The 21,958-nt window shown below is 36.1% G+C and overlaps 1 protein-coding gene across 1 annotated transcript; it reads right to left on the bottom strand.

The window, feature by feature from the left end:
- Window positions 1-19,621: 19,621 nt before the first annotated feature.
- Window positions 19,622-20,788, bottom strand: LOC132162908 (uncharacterized). The gene is made up of 2 exons (XM_059573122.1): window positions 20,479-20,788; window positions 19,622-20,355 (listed from the first exon to the last, which is right to left on the bottom strand). The coding sequence occupies exons 1-2, from the start codon at window positions 20,786-20,788 to the stop codon at window positions 19,622-19,624; spliced, it is 1,044 nt and encodes a 347-aa protein (XP_059429105.1).
- Window positions 20,789-21,958: the final 1,170 nt, after the last annotated feature.

The following is a 21,958-nucleotide window of genomic DNA, read 5'->3' as shown; positions in this document are numbered from 1 at the left end:
AATATATATATATATATATATATATATATATATATATATATTTTAAAAAAAAGAAAAAGAAAAAGCCTTACACGGTTACTGTACACGCACTATCACATTACTGTGTGTACAGTGATCTATCACTGCATACAATGATGGATTGCAGATCACTATGCATGCACAGTAATCTAAATAAAATTTTGAAAAAATAAAAAAAATCACAACTTTACTTTGTAGAAATGGTCGAAAAACTTAAACATGTATATAAAAAGGCACAGTAATCATACAAACCATATAAAACAACACCGAACACCAAACAGTGGAAAGTTTTACAAAAGTAAAGGTGTTATATGGAGAAAAAGAAAATATTAAGGTGAGATTATTACCTGGTAGAGGGGCGGAGAGATGGACAACAGCGATGCACACTGCTACAGGGCGGAGAAAGGATGAACGAGACAGAGAGGATGAAGAAAAAAAGAGAAAAGAAGGGTTTTAATATATTTTAAGTATGTATTCTTGGTATTTTTTTCATTTCTGCTCAAAAAAATGTAACTATTGCGCCAAATATATTTTTAATAAAAATCGTGATTTTGTTTTAAATTTGCACTTTTTCAAATAAGCACCCTCTAATCAGCTTACGAAAATCGCAGAATTTTTTGCGATTTTAAAATTTGTGTTTTTAAAATCCCAATCCCAAATACCCTAAAATTGCGATTTGGTTTAAAATTCCAGATTATTTTTTAAAAAACGGACTCTTAGTATGAAAAACTGAAAAAAAAAATTTGTTTTGTAATGATTTATTTATTTGAATAGTAGTAACAAGTGATTGATATGATGTAAAAGTAAGAATATTATGAGTTCAATTTTTTTGGATGAATAGTAATGGGCTATTACCAAATGGTGCCTGTGGCATTTTTTTTTTTAAGCAATAATTAATTGATGTGAAAAAAAAAAGAAAAAAAGTTTTGCATTGATTTTTTTATTTGAATAGTATTAAAAAAAAAAAAAGTGAAACTTTCATTAATCAATCAAAGACAAAGTAATTTCTCCATCACACATACATTCGGGAATTTCTTCCAGCCAAATCTTATCTATGACTTACTGCTTTGCAAGCAAAGTAAGTGAATGAGCAACCAAATTACAATTTCTACTAATAGAAACACACTTCCATCTTTTGAAATCCTTTAAAACCGTTCTCGTGTTCTCCACAATATGCCCAAATCGGTTGCCATTGGTCTCTTCTCCTACCACAGCCTTTACAACTAATTGAGCATCCCCCTCCAAAATTAAACATTGAATACCAATGTGTTTACGGAATTGTGCAGCAAAAAAAGCTCCCATTGCTTCTACAGATGTTGGGTCTGGTAACCCCTTCTCATTGAGCAACTTGCAACAATGAAATCACCCTTTTGGTCATGCACAACAACACCCATCCCAAACCGCTCCTGATTTTTTTCAAGTCCCACATCCCAGTTTGCCTTGCACCAACCTAAGGGTGGTGCTGTCCATCTCACTGGCATACAACTGCTTCCTCCCATAACTCTACTTTGCATTGCAACGTTGACCTGTCTATAGTCCTCTGCTGCCTTTTTATTTTCACTAACAATTGCATTTGGATGAGTAAAAATCGTCCCGTGAACCACCTCATTTCTGCGCATCCAAATTCGTCGAGCAGTGTCCACAAAAACCCTCAAAACATCCTTACCCAATTTTTGATAAATTCCCTCTGCAGTTCATAAAAAATCAAGACCTTGTAAAGTACTTTTTTGAAAACTAGCTAACGAACAGCTCCAAAGTATGTGAATCCCAGTTTCCTCTTCCAGGTTGCATATTGGACATAGAGAATCTGAGACCACTTTGCAACTAAACAATTATCCTCAATAGGAAGAAAATTGTGACAAGCCCTCCACATAAATTTTTTTGCCATGTTTGGGAGATCCATCTGCCAAATAATACGCCATATATCACTGTGTTCCATCCTTAAAGAGCTCTCTCCCTTGCAAGGTAGTATGCTCTTCTAACTGAAAAAAATCCCCGATGCAGTTCCCCTCCAAATCTGAGTATCAGGTTGGTTGGTGAAAGTAATAAGGATTGTTTTGATCGCAACCACCTCATCAGGACTAAAGGGTGTCTCCAGAAGTTGGATGTTCCACCACCTCAAAGTTAGGTCTATGAGTGTACTGACAGTTGCTTGTTCTGGAAGAACCCTTGGGGGTGATTGTATCATTGATGTGGACGAAAGTGGTACCCATTTCTCACCCCACACCCACACCTTACTGCCATCCCCAATTCTCCATACAAGTCCTTCTCTTACTAGCTCACATGTCCCTTGTATGCTTCTCCAAGCAAAAGAAGGTTGTTTAGACCTACGTGCCTCCAGAATGGAACATCCAGGATAGTATTTTGCCCTCAAAATTCTAGAAGGTAAGCTGTCCGGGTCTTTGAAAAGTCTCCAACATTGCTTTGCAAACAAAGCCTTGTTAAAACAATGTAAGTCCTAAAACCCATCCCACCTCTATTTTTTGGATTTCCCATTTTTTTTCAACACATCCAATGTATACTTTTTGTTTTGTTCTGATGAGTCCACCAAAATTTTTGTATCAAAGAATTTATCTCACTACACAAACCCTTAAGTAGCTGAAAAACACTCATGCTGTACTTCGGGATGGCTTGCATTACCGCCTTAACTAAAATTTTCTTTCCAGCTTGGGACAGAAATTTCAGCTTCTAATCTTGTAATCTTTTCCAGATCTGGTCTTTTATTCCATTAAAAAACTTGGCTCCTAGATTTTTCAACTAAAGCTGAGAGACCCAAATATTTATCGTACCTCTGAGTCATAGGGATCCCTGAAACCTCCATAATTTTTTCCTTCATCACCAAAGGGGTATTTCGACTAAAGAAAAGAGAGGTTTTCTCCATCTTCAATCTCTAACCCAAAGCAGCTTCATAAACACTAAGGATTTTTATCATCCTATTCCAATGTTGAATATTAGCCCTACACAAAAGTAGACTATCATCTGCAAAAAATAGGTGGTTAATGCGTGGGCCTTCTTTAATGTAGGGAACCCTGTTAACCAACCCCTTTTTTCTGCATGTATCAAGAGGGAACTAAGAGCTTCTACACGGATGAGAAATAAATATGGAGATAAAGGGTCCCCCTGTCTTATACCCCTAGTAGGGTTGATCCTTCCCATTGGGATTCCATTAACAAGAATCTCATAATTTATCTTATTGACACACATCATCATCAAACCTACCCATTTATCTTCAAAACCCATCCTCCTCATTACCATCGCCAGGAAACACCATTCCACTCTATCATAAGCTTTACTCGTAGCCAGTTTGATAGCCATGTATCCCTCTTTGCCCCCATATTCTTGCGTGCATAGTGTGAAGAGTTTCGTACGCCACCCAAAATATTATCCGTGATAAGGCGACCACGTATGAAGGCACTTTGGTTGGAAGATATAACCAAAGGTAGCACAACCTTTAATCTATTAGCCAGTATCTTAGAAATAAGGGGTAATTACCTTTTTCCCCCATCAAGTACAACGCATTATCACTTTGCTTCCATGAACTGACAATCTTACTGGCTGACCTTATCAAACTAACATTTTATGCCCAAAACCCCCCTTCCGTCAGTCAAAGGCGTTAACTCAAACGGTCAACCAGTCACGTGCATCCCACATGCATCTTGAAATTTTCTATCCCACCTTTGCCTACAGTAGGGTTGTTAGTTCATGGGGCAAAGTGATAATATGTTATAGTTGATGGGGGAAAAAGGTGGGATAGAAAATTTCAATATTGCATGTGGGGTGCACGTGACGGGTTGACCGTTTGAGTTAATGCCTTTGACTGACGGAATGGAGGTTTTGGGCACAAAATAGTAGTTTGATAGGGTCGGGCAATAGGGTTGTCAGTTGATGGGGGAAAAGGTAATTACCCCTAGAAATAATTTTGTAGATTACATTACAAAGACTAATAGGTTGGAATTGAGAGACACAAGTTGGATTTTTCACTTTTGGAATTAGAGCTATATAAGTAAAATTTAACTCCAAATCAATAATACGTGAATTGAGAGATTCAAGGACCACACTACTAACATCATCACCCATTGTAGCCCAATTATTATTATAAAACCAAGCAAAAAATCCATCTAGCCCTGGAGCTTTAAGTGGAGACATTTGATTGAGTGCTTCATTAACTTCATCCAGTGTGAAAACCTTAACCAGTTTTGCATTCATTTCCAGCGTGACCTTCCCTCCAATGGTTTTGATGCATGCAACCATGTCACCCGTAGCTACTGTGGTGAAGAGCTTTGAGAAAAAATCAGTGAAAGCCTTGCTGATATTCTCTTGGGATTCCCATACCCGCCCCTCCTCATCTTGGATTGAATTTAATAAATTAGACCTGTGTCTTTGACTAGCACATGCATGAAAATATTTCATGTTACGATCACCATTTTTCAACCATAACTCCTTGGATCTTTGCCTCCATTGGAGATCTTCTCGATCTTGTAGTGTCTGTATCTCCTGCTTCAACATTGATTTACTATGTGGATCATGTTCCTCTATTCTACCTTGTAAAGTTGCCAACTCACTCGTTTTTGGTTTAATCACCAATTCATTTGCTTTCACTTGCACTCTTTGCCACCTCATAAGCCCCTTATGACATCTATCTAAATTCCTTAGCATCATGACCCAATTATTTTCTTCATGAGATTTCTTCATCCATTCCTTCTTTACAACCTCACCACACTCTGGTATTAACCCCCAACTAACTTCAGAGCTGAAATTCCGTAGAAAAGCAGTATAACAACTAAAGAGAAACTTAAGTGATAAGTACCAAAATATTCATATTTTCGCCCTTAAACTTATTTTTGTTAATTTATTAGTTTTGTTAGTTTATGCTATTTTATTTCCTTTTTGTATTTTCTTCGTTTTATAGGTTTTTGGAAGAAAATAAAGTGTTTCCGGAAATGTTTCAAGCTTAAAGGGCAAATTGGGAAGACCTAGAAGATTTGGTTAAGCTTAACCAATCATAATAGAGGATCTATATGATGTGGTTAAGTTTAATAAAATAAAGGAAATGATTAAATCAGAATTTCTCAAATTTGAGGCAAAATCGGATTGGATTCAAATTTGGATTCTGCACACATCTTGGTATTTTGATCATAATTTTCACCTCAAATATTCGATTGAGGTGATTCAACCGTCATTGGAAAGAGAACTCAAAATGACACAAATCATTGTGAAATAGCCTTTTCCTAATTCTGACTTTCACCATGCCAAAATCACCCCACAAGATAGGAACGCAATTCTGGATAAATCCTATTCCAATTTGGACTTAGGTTTTCTTTATCCTAATTGTACTAGGACTTAAATCTCCGAATTTCCTAGGATTACTAGGGCTTCTAAAACTATCCTAAGACCTATAAGCCTCACAATTCAATACACAATTTCAATGAGACAACTTTGGGGAGAGGAATTAGAGGCTACTTCTAGGAGCGGTTTTCGGTTCTTTCTTTACCTTTTCTATTTAGTCTTATTTTAATTATGTGGAACTAACTCTTAAAGAGGGCTAGATTGAAGCCCTAATTATTTTTATTTAATATTTCAATATTGGTGTCTTTGTGATAATCGTATTGTGTTGCTTAACTTGATTAATTCCTGTTTTCTTCAATTCCTCATAGGTATATGATTGGCCATTATATGCATGTGGTATGGATTAGTTAATTAAATTAATTTGGATGATTGAGTCCTGGGTTTAATAAAAGTAACAAAAGAAATTCACACCAAAGTATTGGGTTAATCAACATGGAAAATCAGGAGTATACACCCATGCCCTAGGTTCCTTGTGTTTGTCGATTTCCATAGATTTATGCTTTCTTAAAGAACTACTTAGTATACACCGATGCTAAATCTTTTAAGAAAGAAATGAGTTAGAGTATACACCCATGCCTAATTCATTGCTTAGGAAAGTCAATAGCTTAAGGAGTATATACTCATGCTCTTAGGTTGGCAAACATTAAGTATTCATAATATGATTGGATCATTGACATATTGTTATATTATTTGAGCATGATTAGTGGTGGATATCAAAACCCTACCTTTACCTTTTATTTATCTTTATTTTTTTTTCCTTAGTATCAATATCAATCTAGTGACAATTTTTATATTTTAATAACAAAATCAACAATCCTCGTGGGATCGATCTCGTACTTGCTGCACTATACTATCATTTGATCTAGTGCACTTGCGAGTAAAACATACTAAATATTATCAATTAGTTTAGGTAGTATTTGGCACAACAAGTTTTTTGGCGCCGTTACCGAGGATTGTTTGATTTGTTTGGAATTTTTTTTTCCCTTTGTTTATTTTTGTTTTAATTTAGTTTTCTATTTTCTGTTTTTCCGCAGTTCCTGTTCTGCCACCGGAGGTATGCTCGAGCGCCCACTCCAAGGTGATCGAGTGCACCAATGCGATCGAACACACTAGCAGGTGCAATCGATCGCATATCCGGATAGCAACACAGTTACTGCACTAATTATAGATATGATTTTTTCCTTTTCTTTTCATGCAGGGTCAGTTGAGTCTACATCTTCATAAGTTTTATTTTTAATTTTGTTTCTTCTAACTTTTTGTTATTTTATTTTTAATTTCACACATGTAGGGAGGCATTCCGACACCCCATGAACCATGTTCATTATGCCATGACCCTTATCACCATGTTAGAGAATTTCCTTCAATAAGACAAATTTCTAGCAAAATGTTTGGGCATAAGAACACATCGTTCTCTAGACCGAGGAACGACAGCTATTTTGATTTCTATGACCCGTCATGGAGCCAACAGTCTAATCTTTCGTGGCAAGCTCAAGCTCCTGGAAATTATGCTCCACAATATCATGAATTGCACCATCAATCATATCCATAGTTCTATGATCAATCATATTCTTCTCCCATTGATTGGCCTCAACAATACCAAGAGCAACAGCAATATCAAGAAGAACCACCTCCTCTAAAAAGGCCTACCTTAGAAGAAACAATGTCAGCTTTTCTTAGCCATAGTAAGGCCTATAATCAACGGTTGCAATCCACATGTGCCAAGATGGAGGGCCATCTCAAGCAAATATCAGATATCCTCAAAGAAGAAGAGTGTCAAAGTCAATTGGTGGCAAATCCTAATGGACAATACATAAAGGAAGAGTGCACTTATTATTATGAGCAAACAACCACCACTCCTGAGAATGAAGAAACTGGTGAGGAAATTTTTGTGTGCCAAGTCTTGAGGACCCTTTGGGAGAGCGCTTTGATGAATTTGGAGGTGACCTAGACCTGGACAAGCTACTTGAGTATGCTGAAACTTCTAATAAGCCAAGTCTTGAGGATCCTTTGGGACACTGCTTTGATGAATTTGGAGGTGACCTAGACCTAGACAAGCTTCTTGAGTATGCTAAGACTTCTAATGAGTCAAGTCTTGAGGATCCATGGAATGAGTGCTTTGATCAATTTGAATTCGACCTGAATCTTGACAAGTTCCTCAAGCAAGCTGAGATGTTTAGTGAGCCAACTCTGGAGGATCCTTTGGAAGAGTACTTTGCTCAATATGAATTTGATTTGGACCGTGACATGATACGTGAGCAAGCTGAGGCCTTATTGGATTCGACTCCTGATAACAACAAGGTGGAAGAAGAAGATGAGCAAATTGAGGTTCTAGAGGAGCTACATCGGGAAAAGGAAGAGAGCACTGAAACTTTTTCAACATCAGCTCCTATTCCCGAATTACCAAGAATCCAAGAGAGAAGTTTGCTGGGGTTATGTCATGAGCAAATTGAGGACATCAAGATGAAGAGCTCCCTGAGTTTTCTTCTTACTTTATTCCAGTTCATGAGTCCCCATCGGATGAGAAACTGTTTGAGAAAACTCGAAGTGATCCTCCCCAATCAATAGACATTTGGAATCACCTTGCAATAGAAAAGATTCATTCCCTTTGGTACAAGCGAAGAAAAGACTAGTGCTTCAAGTTTAAAGTGCCACAGTTTGGCTGAAGACGTTAAACTTAGCGCTTATGGGAGGCACCCCACAGCATATCCTTTTTATTTGCTTGTTTGTTTGTTTTTATTTTATATTTATATTTATTTTATTATTAGTTCTTTTTGTTTTCTGTTGTTATTTTAGTATTTTGTTTTACAGAGACAAGTGTGCTTCAATTCAAGTTTGGGAGTGTGCTATAAGCCATGCCATTCCAGACAAGTCATCCATCTCCCAGGTAAGATCTTTCCATGTTATACACACATTGGGGACAATGTATAATTTAAGTTTGGGGGTATGGGAGACACTTTACACACATTTTGTTCCATTTTTGAAAAAGAAAAAAATATGCATGTTCATGTTGTCTTAAAAATTTTGGTTGATCTTAAAAATTGTGATTTGATTCTCATTGGTGAGCTTAAATTTTGAACACATGATCTGATGATAGGATTTTTTAGTTTGATTACTTGCTTTTGGCAGTTAAGAATTCACATGTTTGATCTAATCTACACAAGCACATTAGCACATAATTTGAGGGGTATGACATGAAAGTCTAATGTGTGTGTTTCTATGTCTTGGGTGAAATTGGGTGACTTATTAGATGGATACTTTGACATATTTATATATATAAAAAGACAAAAAGTGTATAGAAAAAAAAAAAAAAAAAAGGGAAAAAAATGATGATCATTGATAAGCTTTTCATTAAGTAACTGGACCTCTTGCCACAAAGCATTGAGTGTTCATGTCAAAAGGTGAAATTTTTTGATTTGGTTAATGTCATAGTTAGTTTGGTTTCGTAGACTTTTTGACTCGAGTTAGTAAGTTCTTAGGGGTGCTTTAGACCTAATGCCCTAAAACCATCTGGTTTGGGAGTTATTGACTTAACACTCGTTACATGGGTCAATTAGAAAGTTTAAGGGAACCAAACATTGCACAGCCTGACCAAAAAAAAAGTGAAAAAGAAAAGTTATGCCATAGATATTCATTATAATGGAAATTTCAGTGAACTTTGAGATATTGAGACATTGCACATTGGAAATAATTGGAAGCTTCATATTTATGTGCTATTTCACTTTACACTGTTTCAAACTTGTGATGTCTTAGCATGTCTTTTGTAAGTAATTAAACTTTAAAATTTCAATTCATTGTGAAGATGGAGTTTAAATTTTTAAGCTTACTAATGAATGAAAATCATGATCTTGAGTGATACCTTAATTTTGGATAATATGAACTTGTGCATAATGTTTGTGGGTAATATTTCTAGAAAACCCTCACGAGACTTCACTCGTCCTCTAGGAAATTCCTACGGGTTTAAAAGGCTTGTTGCATATGCTAAATGCAATCGTACATCCCACAAAAGATAGATTTATCTTTTTGTTTTATGTTTTTGCATTTTGTTTTTAGTTTAGTACTGCAAAGGGACTAGCAATATGTAAGTTTGGGGGTGTGATAAGTACCAAAATATTCATATTTTAGCCCTTAAACTTATATTTGTTAATTCCTTATTTTTGTTAGTTTATGCTATTTTATTTCTTTTTTGTATTTTCTTTGTTTTATAGGTTTTTGAAAGAAAAGAAAGCGTTTCTGGAAAAGTTCCAAGCTTAAAGGGAAAATTGCGAAGACTTGGAAGATATGGTTAAGCTTAACCGATCATAAGAAAGGACCCATTTGATGTGGTTAAGTTTAATCAAATAAAGAAAATAATTAAATCGGAATTTCTCAAATTGGAGGCAAAATCGGATTGGATTCAAATTTAGATTCTACACACATCTCGGTATTTTGATAATAACTTTTAGGTCAAATATCTGATTGAGATGATTCAAGCGGTATTAGAAAGATAACTCAAAATTCTACAAATCATTTGAACTAGCATTTTCCTAATTCAGAATGCCACTATGCTAAAATGACCCCGCAAGATAGGAACGCAATTTTGGACGAATCCTATTCCGATTTGGACTTAGGTTTTCTTTATCCTAATTGGACTAGGACTTAAATCTCTAAATTTCTTAGAATTACTAGGGCTTCTAGGACTCTCCTACGCCTTATAAATAGACCTCTAAGCCTCACAATTCAATACACAATTTCAAGGAGACAACTTTGGGGAGAGGAATTAGAGTCTACTTCTAAGAGCGGTTTTCGATTCTTTCTTTACCTTTTCTTTTTAGTTTTACTTTAATTATGTGATGTGATTAAGTTTAATCAAATAAAGGAAAGGATTAAATCGAAATTTCTCAAATTGAAGGCAAAATTGGATTGGATTCAAATTCGGATTCTGCACACGTCTCGGTATTTTGACTATAACTTTAAATTCCAATATCCGATTGAGGTGATTCAAATGGAATTGGAAAGATAACTCAAATTTATATAAATAATTGTGAAATAGCATTATCCTAATTCAGAGTGCCGCTATGCCAAAATCACCCTATAAAATAGGAACGCAATTTTGGACGAATCCTATTCCGATTTGGACTTAGGTTTTCTTTATCCTAATCTCCGAATTTCCTATGATTACAAGGACTTCTAGGACTCTCCTAAACCCTATAAATAGACTTCTAAACCTCACAATTCAATACACAATTTCAAGGAGACAACTTTGGGGAGAGGAATTAGAGGCTACTTCTAGGAGCGGTTTTCGGTTCTTTCTTTACCTTTTCTTTTTAGTTTTATTTTAATATGTGTAACTAACTCGTAAGGAGAGCTAGATTGAAGCCCTAATTATGTTTATTTAATATTTCAATATTGGCGCATTTGTGATAATCATATTGTGTTACTTAACTTGATTAATTCATGTTTTCTTGAATTCCTCATATGTATGTGATTGGTCATTATATGCATTTGGTATGGATTAGTTAATTAAATCAATTTGGATGATCGAGTCCTAAGTTTAATAAGAGTAACAAAATAAATCTACACCAGATTCTTGGGTTAATCAACATGAAAAATCGGGTGTATACACCCATGCCCTAGGTTCTGTGCTAAATCGATTTTCATAGATTTATGCTTTTTTTAAAGAACAACTTAGTATACACCCATGCTAAATCATTTAAGAAAGACAAGAGTTAGAGTATACACCTATAACTAATTTGTTGCTTAGGGAAGTCAATAGCTTAAGGAGTATACACTCATGCCCTTAGGTTGGCAAACATTAAGTATTCATAATATGATTGGATCATTGTCATATTATTATATTATTTGAACATGATTAGTGGTGGATATCCAAGCCCTACCTTTACCTTTTATTTATCTTTATTTACTTTTTTTTTTCCTTAGTATCAATATCAATCTAGTGACAATTTTTATATTTTAATTAATTCTAAAACAAAATCAACAATCATCGTGGGATCGATCTCGTACTTGCTGCATTATACTATCGTTTGATCCTATGCACTTGCGAGTAAAACGTACTAAATATTATCTATTAATTTATGTAGTATTTGGAACAACATTAAGCGTAAAATGTTACCTCCCAGAAGCAAGGCCTTCAAGAAGCCACCTCTCCTTCTTCACAAATCTCTCAAACTCACAAGAACACTCACATAAGGGATTTCAAAGAGCCTAGGGGCGAAAATGAGCATGAGAGGGTGAGGGGTAAGGGGTATTTATAGGTGAGAAAAAGCTAAGGGCGTTGCAAGTTGTTCTGAAAAAGTAGCCTAAGTACTGTACTATAGGGGCATTCGTATGGTATTGTTGACCCAGTGGACCAAAGGTTGTAGTGTACGTTTGGGCATTAACCAGGAGTTATCCAAAAGTCAGCACACGTCCGGGTGGTCCCCCTGCGTACGTTCGGTTCGAAAGTCTGAAATTTCCAAAATGGCCATACAACTATACTAGTGACCCAAAACCCAAATTAACCATCTAACTAAGCTACCTAAGCTTAGTTAATCATTTGGGTCACTATATCTGCAGAGATAGTTTAGGAATGCGCGCAATGTAGTTGGTTGAGCCGAGACGGCAAAAGACGGTTGATGATAGAAGCATTACCGTCTTCTCATTCAAACAAAAAATTGATTGTTTACACAAATAATATGCCTGTGGCTCATGCAAGCGTGCGAAGCACTTGCGAGTGGGGCTAGTGCTACGCGCCGGGTAACACCATTAGCATGTGTCTACCTAAAAGTCATTCTAGTAAAGAAAAATCCCAAACAAATTTCTTCTAGCTTTCCAATGTGAAACAAAGTGTAAAACACAAATAAGGGAAATTTTGAATTAAAATTTTATGCATACATCTTATTTTTAATATTAATTTTGAATTAAAATTTAATAATTAATAGCTAAAATAAGAAATGAACACAAAAGATGCTTGAAAAAAGACGAGGGGATTTCAGAATTTTATATATATATACTAGAAAAGTGAAAGTTCTGGATAGTAACACGGCGAATAAGGGAAATTTTGAAAATTTCAAATGTGATGCGAGGAAAAAATTACTTTAATGTTCATGAAATAATTCAACAAAAGATACTTCAAAACGTAAATAAATATAACACCATCTAAAAAAAAAAAAAACCTTAGCTTGTAAAGGTTATTAATAAATATCTTAAGCCCTTGGTGACTTTGGAACAAAATATTATACTTATTTTTTTAATTTTACAATAATATACTTAAAGAAAACATGAACAACTTGGAATTCGCAAAAGATTTTTGTGAGCAGGTTTCAATTATTGTCAAAGCAATATGTAACACAAAAACACATGCATCATGCATGCCTAAGCCCTACTACGTATGTTAATCTCACAAAACTACAATATTATATATGTTGCCTGGCCTACAAGGATCATGGCGGACACACGCCGCTAGGGTTTTCTTTTTGGAAGCTAATATATATATTAGCTTCCCTTCTCTCAGGCCTCCTAGTCAATGAAAACGCCATATATATTTGATATATTTTTATTTTCTTTAATTAACTCTATATATACTCGAAGGCATGTCATCCCAAATAGTGATGATATTAATGAGATTTGTTGGAAGTAGCACGCGTGGTGAAGATGGGATAATTCAATATATTTGCCACTTTCGATTGTTTAGTACTGCCACAAAAAAAAAAAAAAAATAAAAGTTTAGTGACATGGTTATTTGGAACCTTTTTGGCCAAAAAAAATGTTCCTATTGATTTCGCAACACATGATTAGGGACACTTGGGACACGATGGGTAAGATGGCGACTAGAATATAATTTTGAGGCATTTTTTAGTGAAAGACGCCTCTAAAATGGGGCGTTTGAAGCAAAGAAAGGGGGCGCTTTGCCAAGTAAGCGCCCCCTTTTTTAATAGGGGACGCCTACTTGGGCAAGCGCCCCCTTCTGGAATTGGGGGTGTTTTCACAATTGTAAGCACCCCCAATATTTAATACATGACAAAAAAAAAAAAAATCCCCATTTTAATTGTGTTTCTTTTTTTTTTTTGTTTCTTTTTGAAAAACTTAGATAACAAATCCAAAATTCAATATTATGGGTTTGGTAACAGCCACCACCTAGACACTGTTTAGTGTCTGACCTGTTGACCAATTTTTTCCTTCAAAGTTTATCTTTTTTTTACCATATTGCCCCTCTCTCTTAAATTTGTCCAGACATAAATCCCACGCTTGGACAAAAGGTTGTTGGGTAGGGGTTGGAGTCAGAAGATCTGGGGATGGGTTTATGTGGACTTTGGAGGCCATTGTTGTTGCTGCTGCTGACGCTGTTGGTGACATTGCTGGTCGGGGAGTTGATGGGAGATGGGTTCTCTCTTTCTTGGGGTTTCGAGCAACTTTCCATTGATGGGTCCGTCTCCAAAACCACCGAGAAAGAGAAAAAAAAAAAGAGATTGGTGTGATTTGGGTGGAGAAGAAGGGATGAAAGAGTGAAAAACAAGGTTTGATGGGGAGAGGGGTTTGCTTATTTGCTCTGTTTTTGTTTTGTTCTGCTTCTCTCTCTCTCTTTTATTTCTTTTTTATTTCTTTTAATTATTTATTTTTAATGTTCGTCTTTAGAGACCATAGGGTCTCTCGGGCATGAAAATTGCATATTGTCTTTTTAGGTGGGTGTTGGGGCTGATTGGGCAGAGAGAAAATTTGCCAACGGTTTTGGGAAATTGATGAGAAGAAAAAAAAAAAAAAAAAAGGGCATTGGTTGAAATAGGAATTTTGGGGGCCATCAGCATCTGTGCCACCACCAGTGTGGAATTTTATCAAATCTGTCTCTCTATGTTTTCTATTATATGATGAGAGAAGTGGCGTTGACTTCAGAGCCCTGAAGAAAGGGAGAGCAGAAGAATGAAGAGGGAGTTTGGGGGTGGGGGATGAAACGGGCTAGCAAGTTTTAGCAAGGGTCGGTGCCGACTCATGAAGGAGAAGACAGGGAGCTGGAGGAAATGAAGGGACCTGGAGGAAATGGCCGGGCGCTGGGATTTTTTTGAAAAAACAATTGAAGGGTAAAAGGGTAATTGCACGTCGTGGAAAGGATCCACAATTTTGACTGAACAGTTGTCTAGGCTTTGTGAGGCTTTGGCCAAACAATCACCCATGAATCAAATAGAGGTGGGGTTCACACTACTCACCAAATTAAAACATTTTTCAATTAAATTAATATTCTTTTCCTTCTTATTATTTAATATTGCTACAATCATATTAATTAGAAAATACATATAATAAGAGAGGTTGTCCTCTAATTCTCACACAATCATTCTCATCTTAACCATTTCAATACACCATTAGTCTTGTCCTTAAAGGATTTCTTTTTGGGAAAAATATATTTAGGTCCTACGTTTTCATTTGACTTGAATTTAGTGAGTTTTCAATTTTAAGAATACAGTCCTTAGGTTTTGCCCAAATTTAAAATAGGTGTCTTTGTCACTTTCACCGTCAAAGTTAACGGTTTGTCATCTGTCATATGTCTTATTTAACACGTCATAAAAACTCCAATGCAATGACATGTGAACAAGTGCCAAGTCATTCATAGAAGAAAAAAAATGAAAGACCAAAAAAAAAAAAAAAATCAATCTAACACGTAGAACTTACATAAACATAAAACTTAAGGACCTAAATAACAAACCTACAGTAACAAAGACTTCGGTTATGTTGGTGTAGCATTGCATTGGGGTGTTGAGATGCACGTTGACATGTCAAATGAGACACATGTAGCAGATGGCAACATGCTAATTTTGATGGTAAAAAGTGATAGAGGGGCCTATTTTAAAGTTGGGCAAAATGTAAGGACCTTATTATTGAAATTAAGAACTCAATGACTAAATTCAAATTAGATGAAAACCGAAAGACTAAATATGATTTCCCCCTTAGGGCTGAAAATTTTGACATGACTCGCGAACTCTACAAGAACATGACACAAAGTTAACAGGTTTTGGGTTTGACTTAAACGGGTTCGGGTCATAATCGGATCACCCGTTTATGACTCGGTTAATTTTCATGTCTGGCGGGTCAACCCTGCGGGTTAAGCAAGTGACCTGCTAGACCCATTTAAAAAAAAAAAAAAAAAAACCTAAACTAAAGGCTCCTAACCCAGGGAGGCAAAAAGTCTCGCTGTATTGAGAAAATCTTGTTTTGGAGGCTAATGAATGAGGGAATGAGGTCAAATGGAGAAATGTGGTTGCAAAGGGTTAAGCAATGGCGGGAAGAAGAACGGGAACGACAACAACCCTTCCTCTACTACAATTTTCCTCTCAGTTTCTCGCACTTTCTCTCCCTCGGACCTCTCTCTCTCTCTCTCTCTTTCTCTCTCTCTTTATGTACGTTTTTGGCTTCCTTATCAAGAGAAACCCTAACTAAACTCTCTTCACTCACCACTATTAGGCATCAGCCGATAGCTCCCTCCCCCAGCCGCGCCTCTCTCTCTCTCTCTCTCTCTCTCTCTCTCATCTTTGAATCTTTGCGGCGGTCACAACACCAACTTTCTCAGTTCACTTCATTCTCTCTCACTCGCTCTCTCACAACCAATCGCCATTTCCAATCACTGCGTGGCTGTGAATCGTTGATCCCCATCTGCTCTCTCTTTCTCTCTCCCTCCCTCTCACTCCTGCTTTGCATTTCTTTGTCTCTGATGCATGGCCATCAAAATACAGGGGTAAGCTCAAAACCAAACCCTCATTTACTTATTTTTTTTCTTATTCTTTTTCTTTTTCTTGCATTTTTAATATAATAATCGAGTCGTGTCAACCCGATATGACCCAGTTATTTTAAACGGGTTAAACGAGTCATGTCGGGTTATTCAGCTATTTTTTATGTTGTAATCGTGTCAACCCACCTAACCCGTTTAGCTAAACAAGCCGTGTTCGTATATAGGTTAATCGGGTGGTGGGTCACTACGAGTCGTAATCGTGTCGACCCGACAACCCGTTTTACCACCCCTACCCTCCCTTTTTTTTTAATATATAAGTACTTGTGAGTTCAAATTATTAAATTGACAATACGTAGTTTATACAATAACAACTGACATGGCCCAGTAAAGCGTATTCCAACCACACCAATAAAACAATTAGATGTCTTTAATTTCATGATTAAAATTTAAAATACATCATTATGATTGATATGTCTTTCTAGATAGAATACCCAATCCCACCAACGAGTACTATGAACTAAGATTTACAAATTACAATGTATCAAGGTTTAAAGTTTCTGTGCTATAATCTTATTAACACTCCCAAACTTCTTCTTAGGAAAAAACAAATAAAGAAAAAAAGGAGTAGTGGGTAATGGAACGGTTACAAAAACTAAGGAAAAGAAAAATTAGGATGATAGCTAGGGGGCCAAATAAAAAGTTTTGTATTCCTCTAATGGTGACTTTTGGTTTACAATAATATAAGAAAACATGGACAACTTGGTATTCGCAAATGATTTTTTATGAGCAGGTTTCAATTATTGTTTGGAAAGGAGATCGACTTGCTCCCCTTGTCAAAGCATGGACAAAAACACATGCATATCTACGAGCCGGTTTGAGATTGCAGTGAAAAATAGAGCTTTTAGATATAGATATTTTGTCAGTAAGCTTTTGTCAAAAGTGCTTCTACTGAAAAGCTATTTATATGTTTGGTAACTACATGTCATTAGGGGTGGGCGCAGGTCGGTGCGGGTCGAATATCCGTCTTTTTCGCTACCCGACCCACACCTTACAGGTTTGGAAAATCCAACCCGTTACCAAGGAAAAGTGAACCCTATCCGCCCGGGTTCGGGTTTGAGGGGCGGGGCGGATTATGCAGGTTTGGGCGGGCTTGTTTGCAGGCCTCCTCCCTTATCTTCCCTAGCTACGAGAACTCTCTTCACTCTCCTCTGAAACTGTGAAACACCACCGACTTTGCCAACTCAAACCTTTATTTCCTCCGCTACCAAATAAAGCACGTGGCAAAAGAGAAAAAACAGAAACAAAAAATCTCAAGTAAATTACCCTCTTTTTCCTCTCAAGCGGGTAGACCGGTGCCACGAGATTTGCTTGGGGGTGGCGTCGGTGGCGGTGGTAGTTGTCTACTTCAAACAATCGGAGCGACGCTAAGGCATGATCTTGTAGTCTCGGAGAGAGAGAGAGAGCAGACCGAAGAGAGACAAAAACGAGTACCTTCGCGGCTTCACCCCAACAGACCAAAGAGAGCTCAAATTCCGTATGGAGACGAGAGAGAGCAACCTAGAGAGAGAGAGAGGGGGAGAGAGCATACGAGAGAGAGATAGAAGCAGAGGCAGAAAGGGAGAGGGTGTAACACCCCAGTCCCATATTGGGAAGAAGAGAAGAAGCCCACATAGAGTAGGTGGTTTATAAAGATAGTCATGGGTGATAAGTCCAACATTGCCTAGTTATTAGGTTAAACTGGACTTTATAATGAATTTTAGGGAAGCTTTAAATTGACTTGTCCTTTTGGGGTGATAGTGCAAATGTGACTAGTGCTTTTCCCTTTGTCGTTACAAATGGTATTAGAGTCACCTAGTAACGCTAGGTCATGTGGTATTGGAGCATTGCATGACATGGCTCTGACGAGGACGTCAGAAATTTAAGAGGGGGAGTTTGTAACACTCAAGTCCCATATTGGGAAGAAGAGAAGAAGCTCACATAGAGTATGTGGTTTATAAAGATAGTCATGGGTGCAGGGGCGGAACTAGGATTTTTGGATTGGGGGGACAGACTTATAGAATACATAAATATATAGATATATATAGTCTTTCTTTATGGGTGTGTATTTATGCTAAATAAAAACTGAGAACTCTTAAATTTAATTTCATATTAAATTGTACGACATTACAAAAGTTGCATGTCTATAGAATCATCGGAGAAAAGATCAAGAGAACTTTCTTTTGCTATAGACATGTACAAGAAAAATAAAAATAAAAAGAACATAGTTTCTCCTTCAAATTATGCTCAACGACGATTGCTAATGGAATAAAATTCATCCATTATCATCTATGAAGTGAAATTCTTAGCAATTTCTTTCTCAATATAAACTACCAGATGGTCTGCAAGAAACTCATCTTCCATTCTAGTACGCAATCTAGTCTTTATAAGTTTCATGGCAGAAAAAGCTCGTTCTGTAGTCGTAGTAGAAACAGGGAGAGTCAACACTAGGCGAATCAATCTGTCAATCAAAGGATAGATCTTTGATTTTTCTGAAATTGCCAATCCTCTGCATAACTCAGATAATGTAGACATATTTTGAAAATCTTGATGCTTTGGCACATCAAGCTTATAATGCTGCAACTGAAATTTCAAACAAATTTTTTTTTGCTCGGTGAAATCTCGAGGATAAAACTTCTCAACTAACTTACATATATCATCAATCTTAAATGATTTGTATGCATCTTTAGGGCTTAAAGCGATGCTAAGAATGAGGAGTTCCACAGCTTGCTCATTAAATCTATTTTTCAATTCTTGTAACTAGAAGTCTATTGCAGCAGTAAATATATCAACTCTAAAATGATGCTCCATTGTTGTCGGAGACCCTTCATCTTGACGACGAGATCTACCTCGAGCTCTAGTGTAATGAGCATTCATATCAGGAGTATCAATATCATTTTCTTCACAAAATGATTTAACAATAGCAAGCAAAGGCTCCCACCCATCATCTCTCATCTTTTGAATGAGTGATTTTGTAGTTGAAACTTGACTCATGTCATTTAAAATGTCTAGTGACTTTTGTTGCAAAGTTTGGCAAAGCATATTCGTGAGTCCCATAATTTCTTTCATCAAATGCAATATCAAAATAAATTCAAATGATGTTAATATCATGTAAGCCGCTTCAGCATCACCACGTTGAGAATAATTAGCTCCCTCATTTGAGATCTTGTTGATAACTGAACAAGTTGCACCAAATATTCTTATCATGCTACAAACAGATTGATAATGAGATGACCATCGAGTATCTCCAGGTCGTTGCAAAGTATCAATTTGGTTTACTCCCCTTCCAGTCTTAATTGCATTAGAAGCAACCAAATTTTCAATTTCAACAGCATGAATAGATTGCAAGTCATCATGACGTTTAGAAGAACCACCAACAATATTAATAATTGAAGCTAACTGGATAAAGAATTGATGAATGTGCTTGGCTTCTCTAGATGATGCAACTAAAGCTAATTGTAGTTTATGAGCCATGCAATGCACATAATATGCATAGGGACAATCCCTAACAAATAAAGCTTGTAACTCATTTCATTCACCACGCATATTACTAGCTTCATCATATCCTTGGCCTCGAATATTTTCAATTTGGAGGTTGTAATGAGAAAGAACAACACATATCTCTTTTTTCAAAGTTGATGTAGAAGTATTTTTAACATGCACGATATGAAAGAATTGCTCCCTAATAAAACCATCTTTATCAACAAACTTCAAAATAATAGCCATTTGCTCCCTTTTTGATTCATCCTGAGCTTCATCAATGAGAATGAAAAATTTGGCATTCCCAATTTCTTTTCTAATCGCATCCCGCACTTTATTTGCAATGATATGTAGGATTTCCTTTTGAATTTTGGGTGATGTATATTTGGCATTTTTTGGAGCATTTTCCAAGACAAGTCTAGCAACATCGTCATTATAGCTTGCTAGGAGCTTTACCAATTCAGGGAAGTTACCTTGATTTTTTGAGCCAGAGTTTTCATTATGACCTCTAAAGGGACATGCTTGGAATGCAAGCCATTGAACACTATCTACAGAGGTTTTGAGCTGCAACCGATTATTCTTTGTTTCTTGTAATGTTTGCTTTTCAACTATCTTGTCAATATGCCCTGACTGATTCAATAGATCCTCACAACATTTCACGGCAATATTATGTGGTGAATGTAGATCTTTCCCCACATGTCTCATTAAAGAACTATTCATCCCATCGCTTGCCTTTTTCCAATTGTTAAAACATTTCCTTGTAAATGCATCTGATCCTGGACGACCTATTGGTTTCTTAGCAAAAACATAGCATTGAAGACAAAATATAGCATCCTTTTATTCTGAGTACTCCAACCAAGTTGAGTATGTCTCAAACCAAGAGGCTTGAAATCGGCAACGATTATTACCCATTCCTGAATATGGATATTCCGAAAGCTTGGGTTGACATGGTTTGGCTCTAATATAAGCACGCCGAATGTCTTCTTGTAAGTTAACAGGGAATTCCCATATTTGTGGATGTAATCCTGGATCACGTTGCAAAAAGGTAGCATTCATTTCTTCAGGTTGAATTCTTGGACATTTGGAGGGACGCTCATCAGTCACTAAAGCCTCAAGATCCGTTGCTAAAGGTCTTTCTAAATGTGTACAAGTACTAACTTCTGATTGACTCGCATCTTTTTTCTTAAAGAATGAATCAAGTGTTTTTGGCTTTCCCATATTTCTTTTAACTTTAAGAAAAATTATGGATCAAGAATTAACCTGAAAAATATCTAGAAGCATAAGATTTTTGTTTAGAATTTCATTATATTTCTTATTATCACTAACAAGTGAAGGAATGCCAAATAAATTAATAAATTCAAACCTATCAAATTAACCCACAAAATCTAACAATGAAAACTAAAATAAAAAAATTGTATAATTTTTCTATATCAAAATACTCATTCGATTCGAAATCTCATGGCATCATAAATATTTAATAGTACGGACTACTAGCAAAATAAACTAATCATGATCTCTAGAGTCCAAAAAAAAAATACCTTTCAGCGTGATACCTTGTTCTTGCCTGTGAAATCCCAAAACTGGTTGTGCCTTACCACAATGCGACCTAAATTTGTTAAAACTTATTTATCAAAAAAAAAAAAAAAATGTTAAAACCTGATCACATATCACATACTTTTGGCATCTCATTCTCATCCATGGACCATAGTCATGTGACTCAACTCCACTCTTAGCTACCAATCGAATGTTATAAGATCATTACAATTTACACTTTATTATAAAACATGTAAGCTGAAAATTCTAATTTGAGGCTAAGCTCTGACAATGAAAATTTTTTAAGCTTACATCCTCACACAACAAGTCCATTTTTTTTTCTTTTATTTTTAAGATCACATTCTTTATTGGATGTAGTAATGATTTGCATTCTCCAAGTTGACTATCTTTTGAGTTGCTACTAAAATTCACAAAAATCTAAGGAAAATAAAGGCACCAGACTCACCTACAACAAAATTAAAAATAATAAATAAAAATAAAAACAACACGTACTCGGTACTCACCACAAAAAAAAAAAAAAAGACAAAACAAAGAAACTTCACGTGATCACTCAGACACTCACCATTACCAAACAACAAAGTGGGCCAAGTGGCATGTTCCCTCACCATTCACCAAGAAGGCAAGTAGGTAGCAATTAGCAAAGAGTCAAAGACAAATTAGAAACTTCCTATAATCTTATTAAAATAAAATAAAAAATTGCACATTTGCACTAACCTGGTGCTGGCGACAGTGGCGATGTAGATAGCAAACTTTTAAGTCTTTTACAGTTTTGCTTATACCTTTAAGCCTTTTCAAATGTTTGAGAGAGAAAATGAGAGTTTTGCAGAGGCCAGG

The sequence above is a fragment of the Corylus avellana genome, chromosome ca10 (genome assembly GCF_901000735.1).
Source record: "Corylus avellana chromosome ca10, CavTom2PMs-1.0".
In the NCBI taxonomy this organism is placed as follows: domain Eukaryota; kingdom Viridiplantae; phylum Streptophyta; class Magnoliopsida; order Fagales; family Betulaceae; genus Corylus; species Corylus avellana.
This window is presented reverse-complemented; position numbering and strand designations above follow the sequence as displayed.

Bases quoted from the DNA above. Each gene is read 5' to 3' on its own strand.
- LOC132162908 (XM_059573122.1), bottom strand. From the start codon at position 20,788: ATGGGAAAGCCAAAAACACTTGATTCATTCTTTAAGAAAAAAGATGCG. The intron at 20,356-20,478 runs GTAATAATCGTT...AGAAACCAATAG, and splicing joins ATATCCATATTCAGGAATGG to GTCGTCCAGGATCAGATGCA.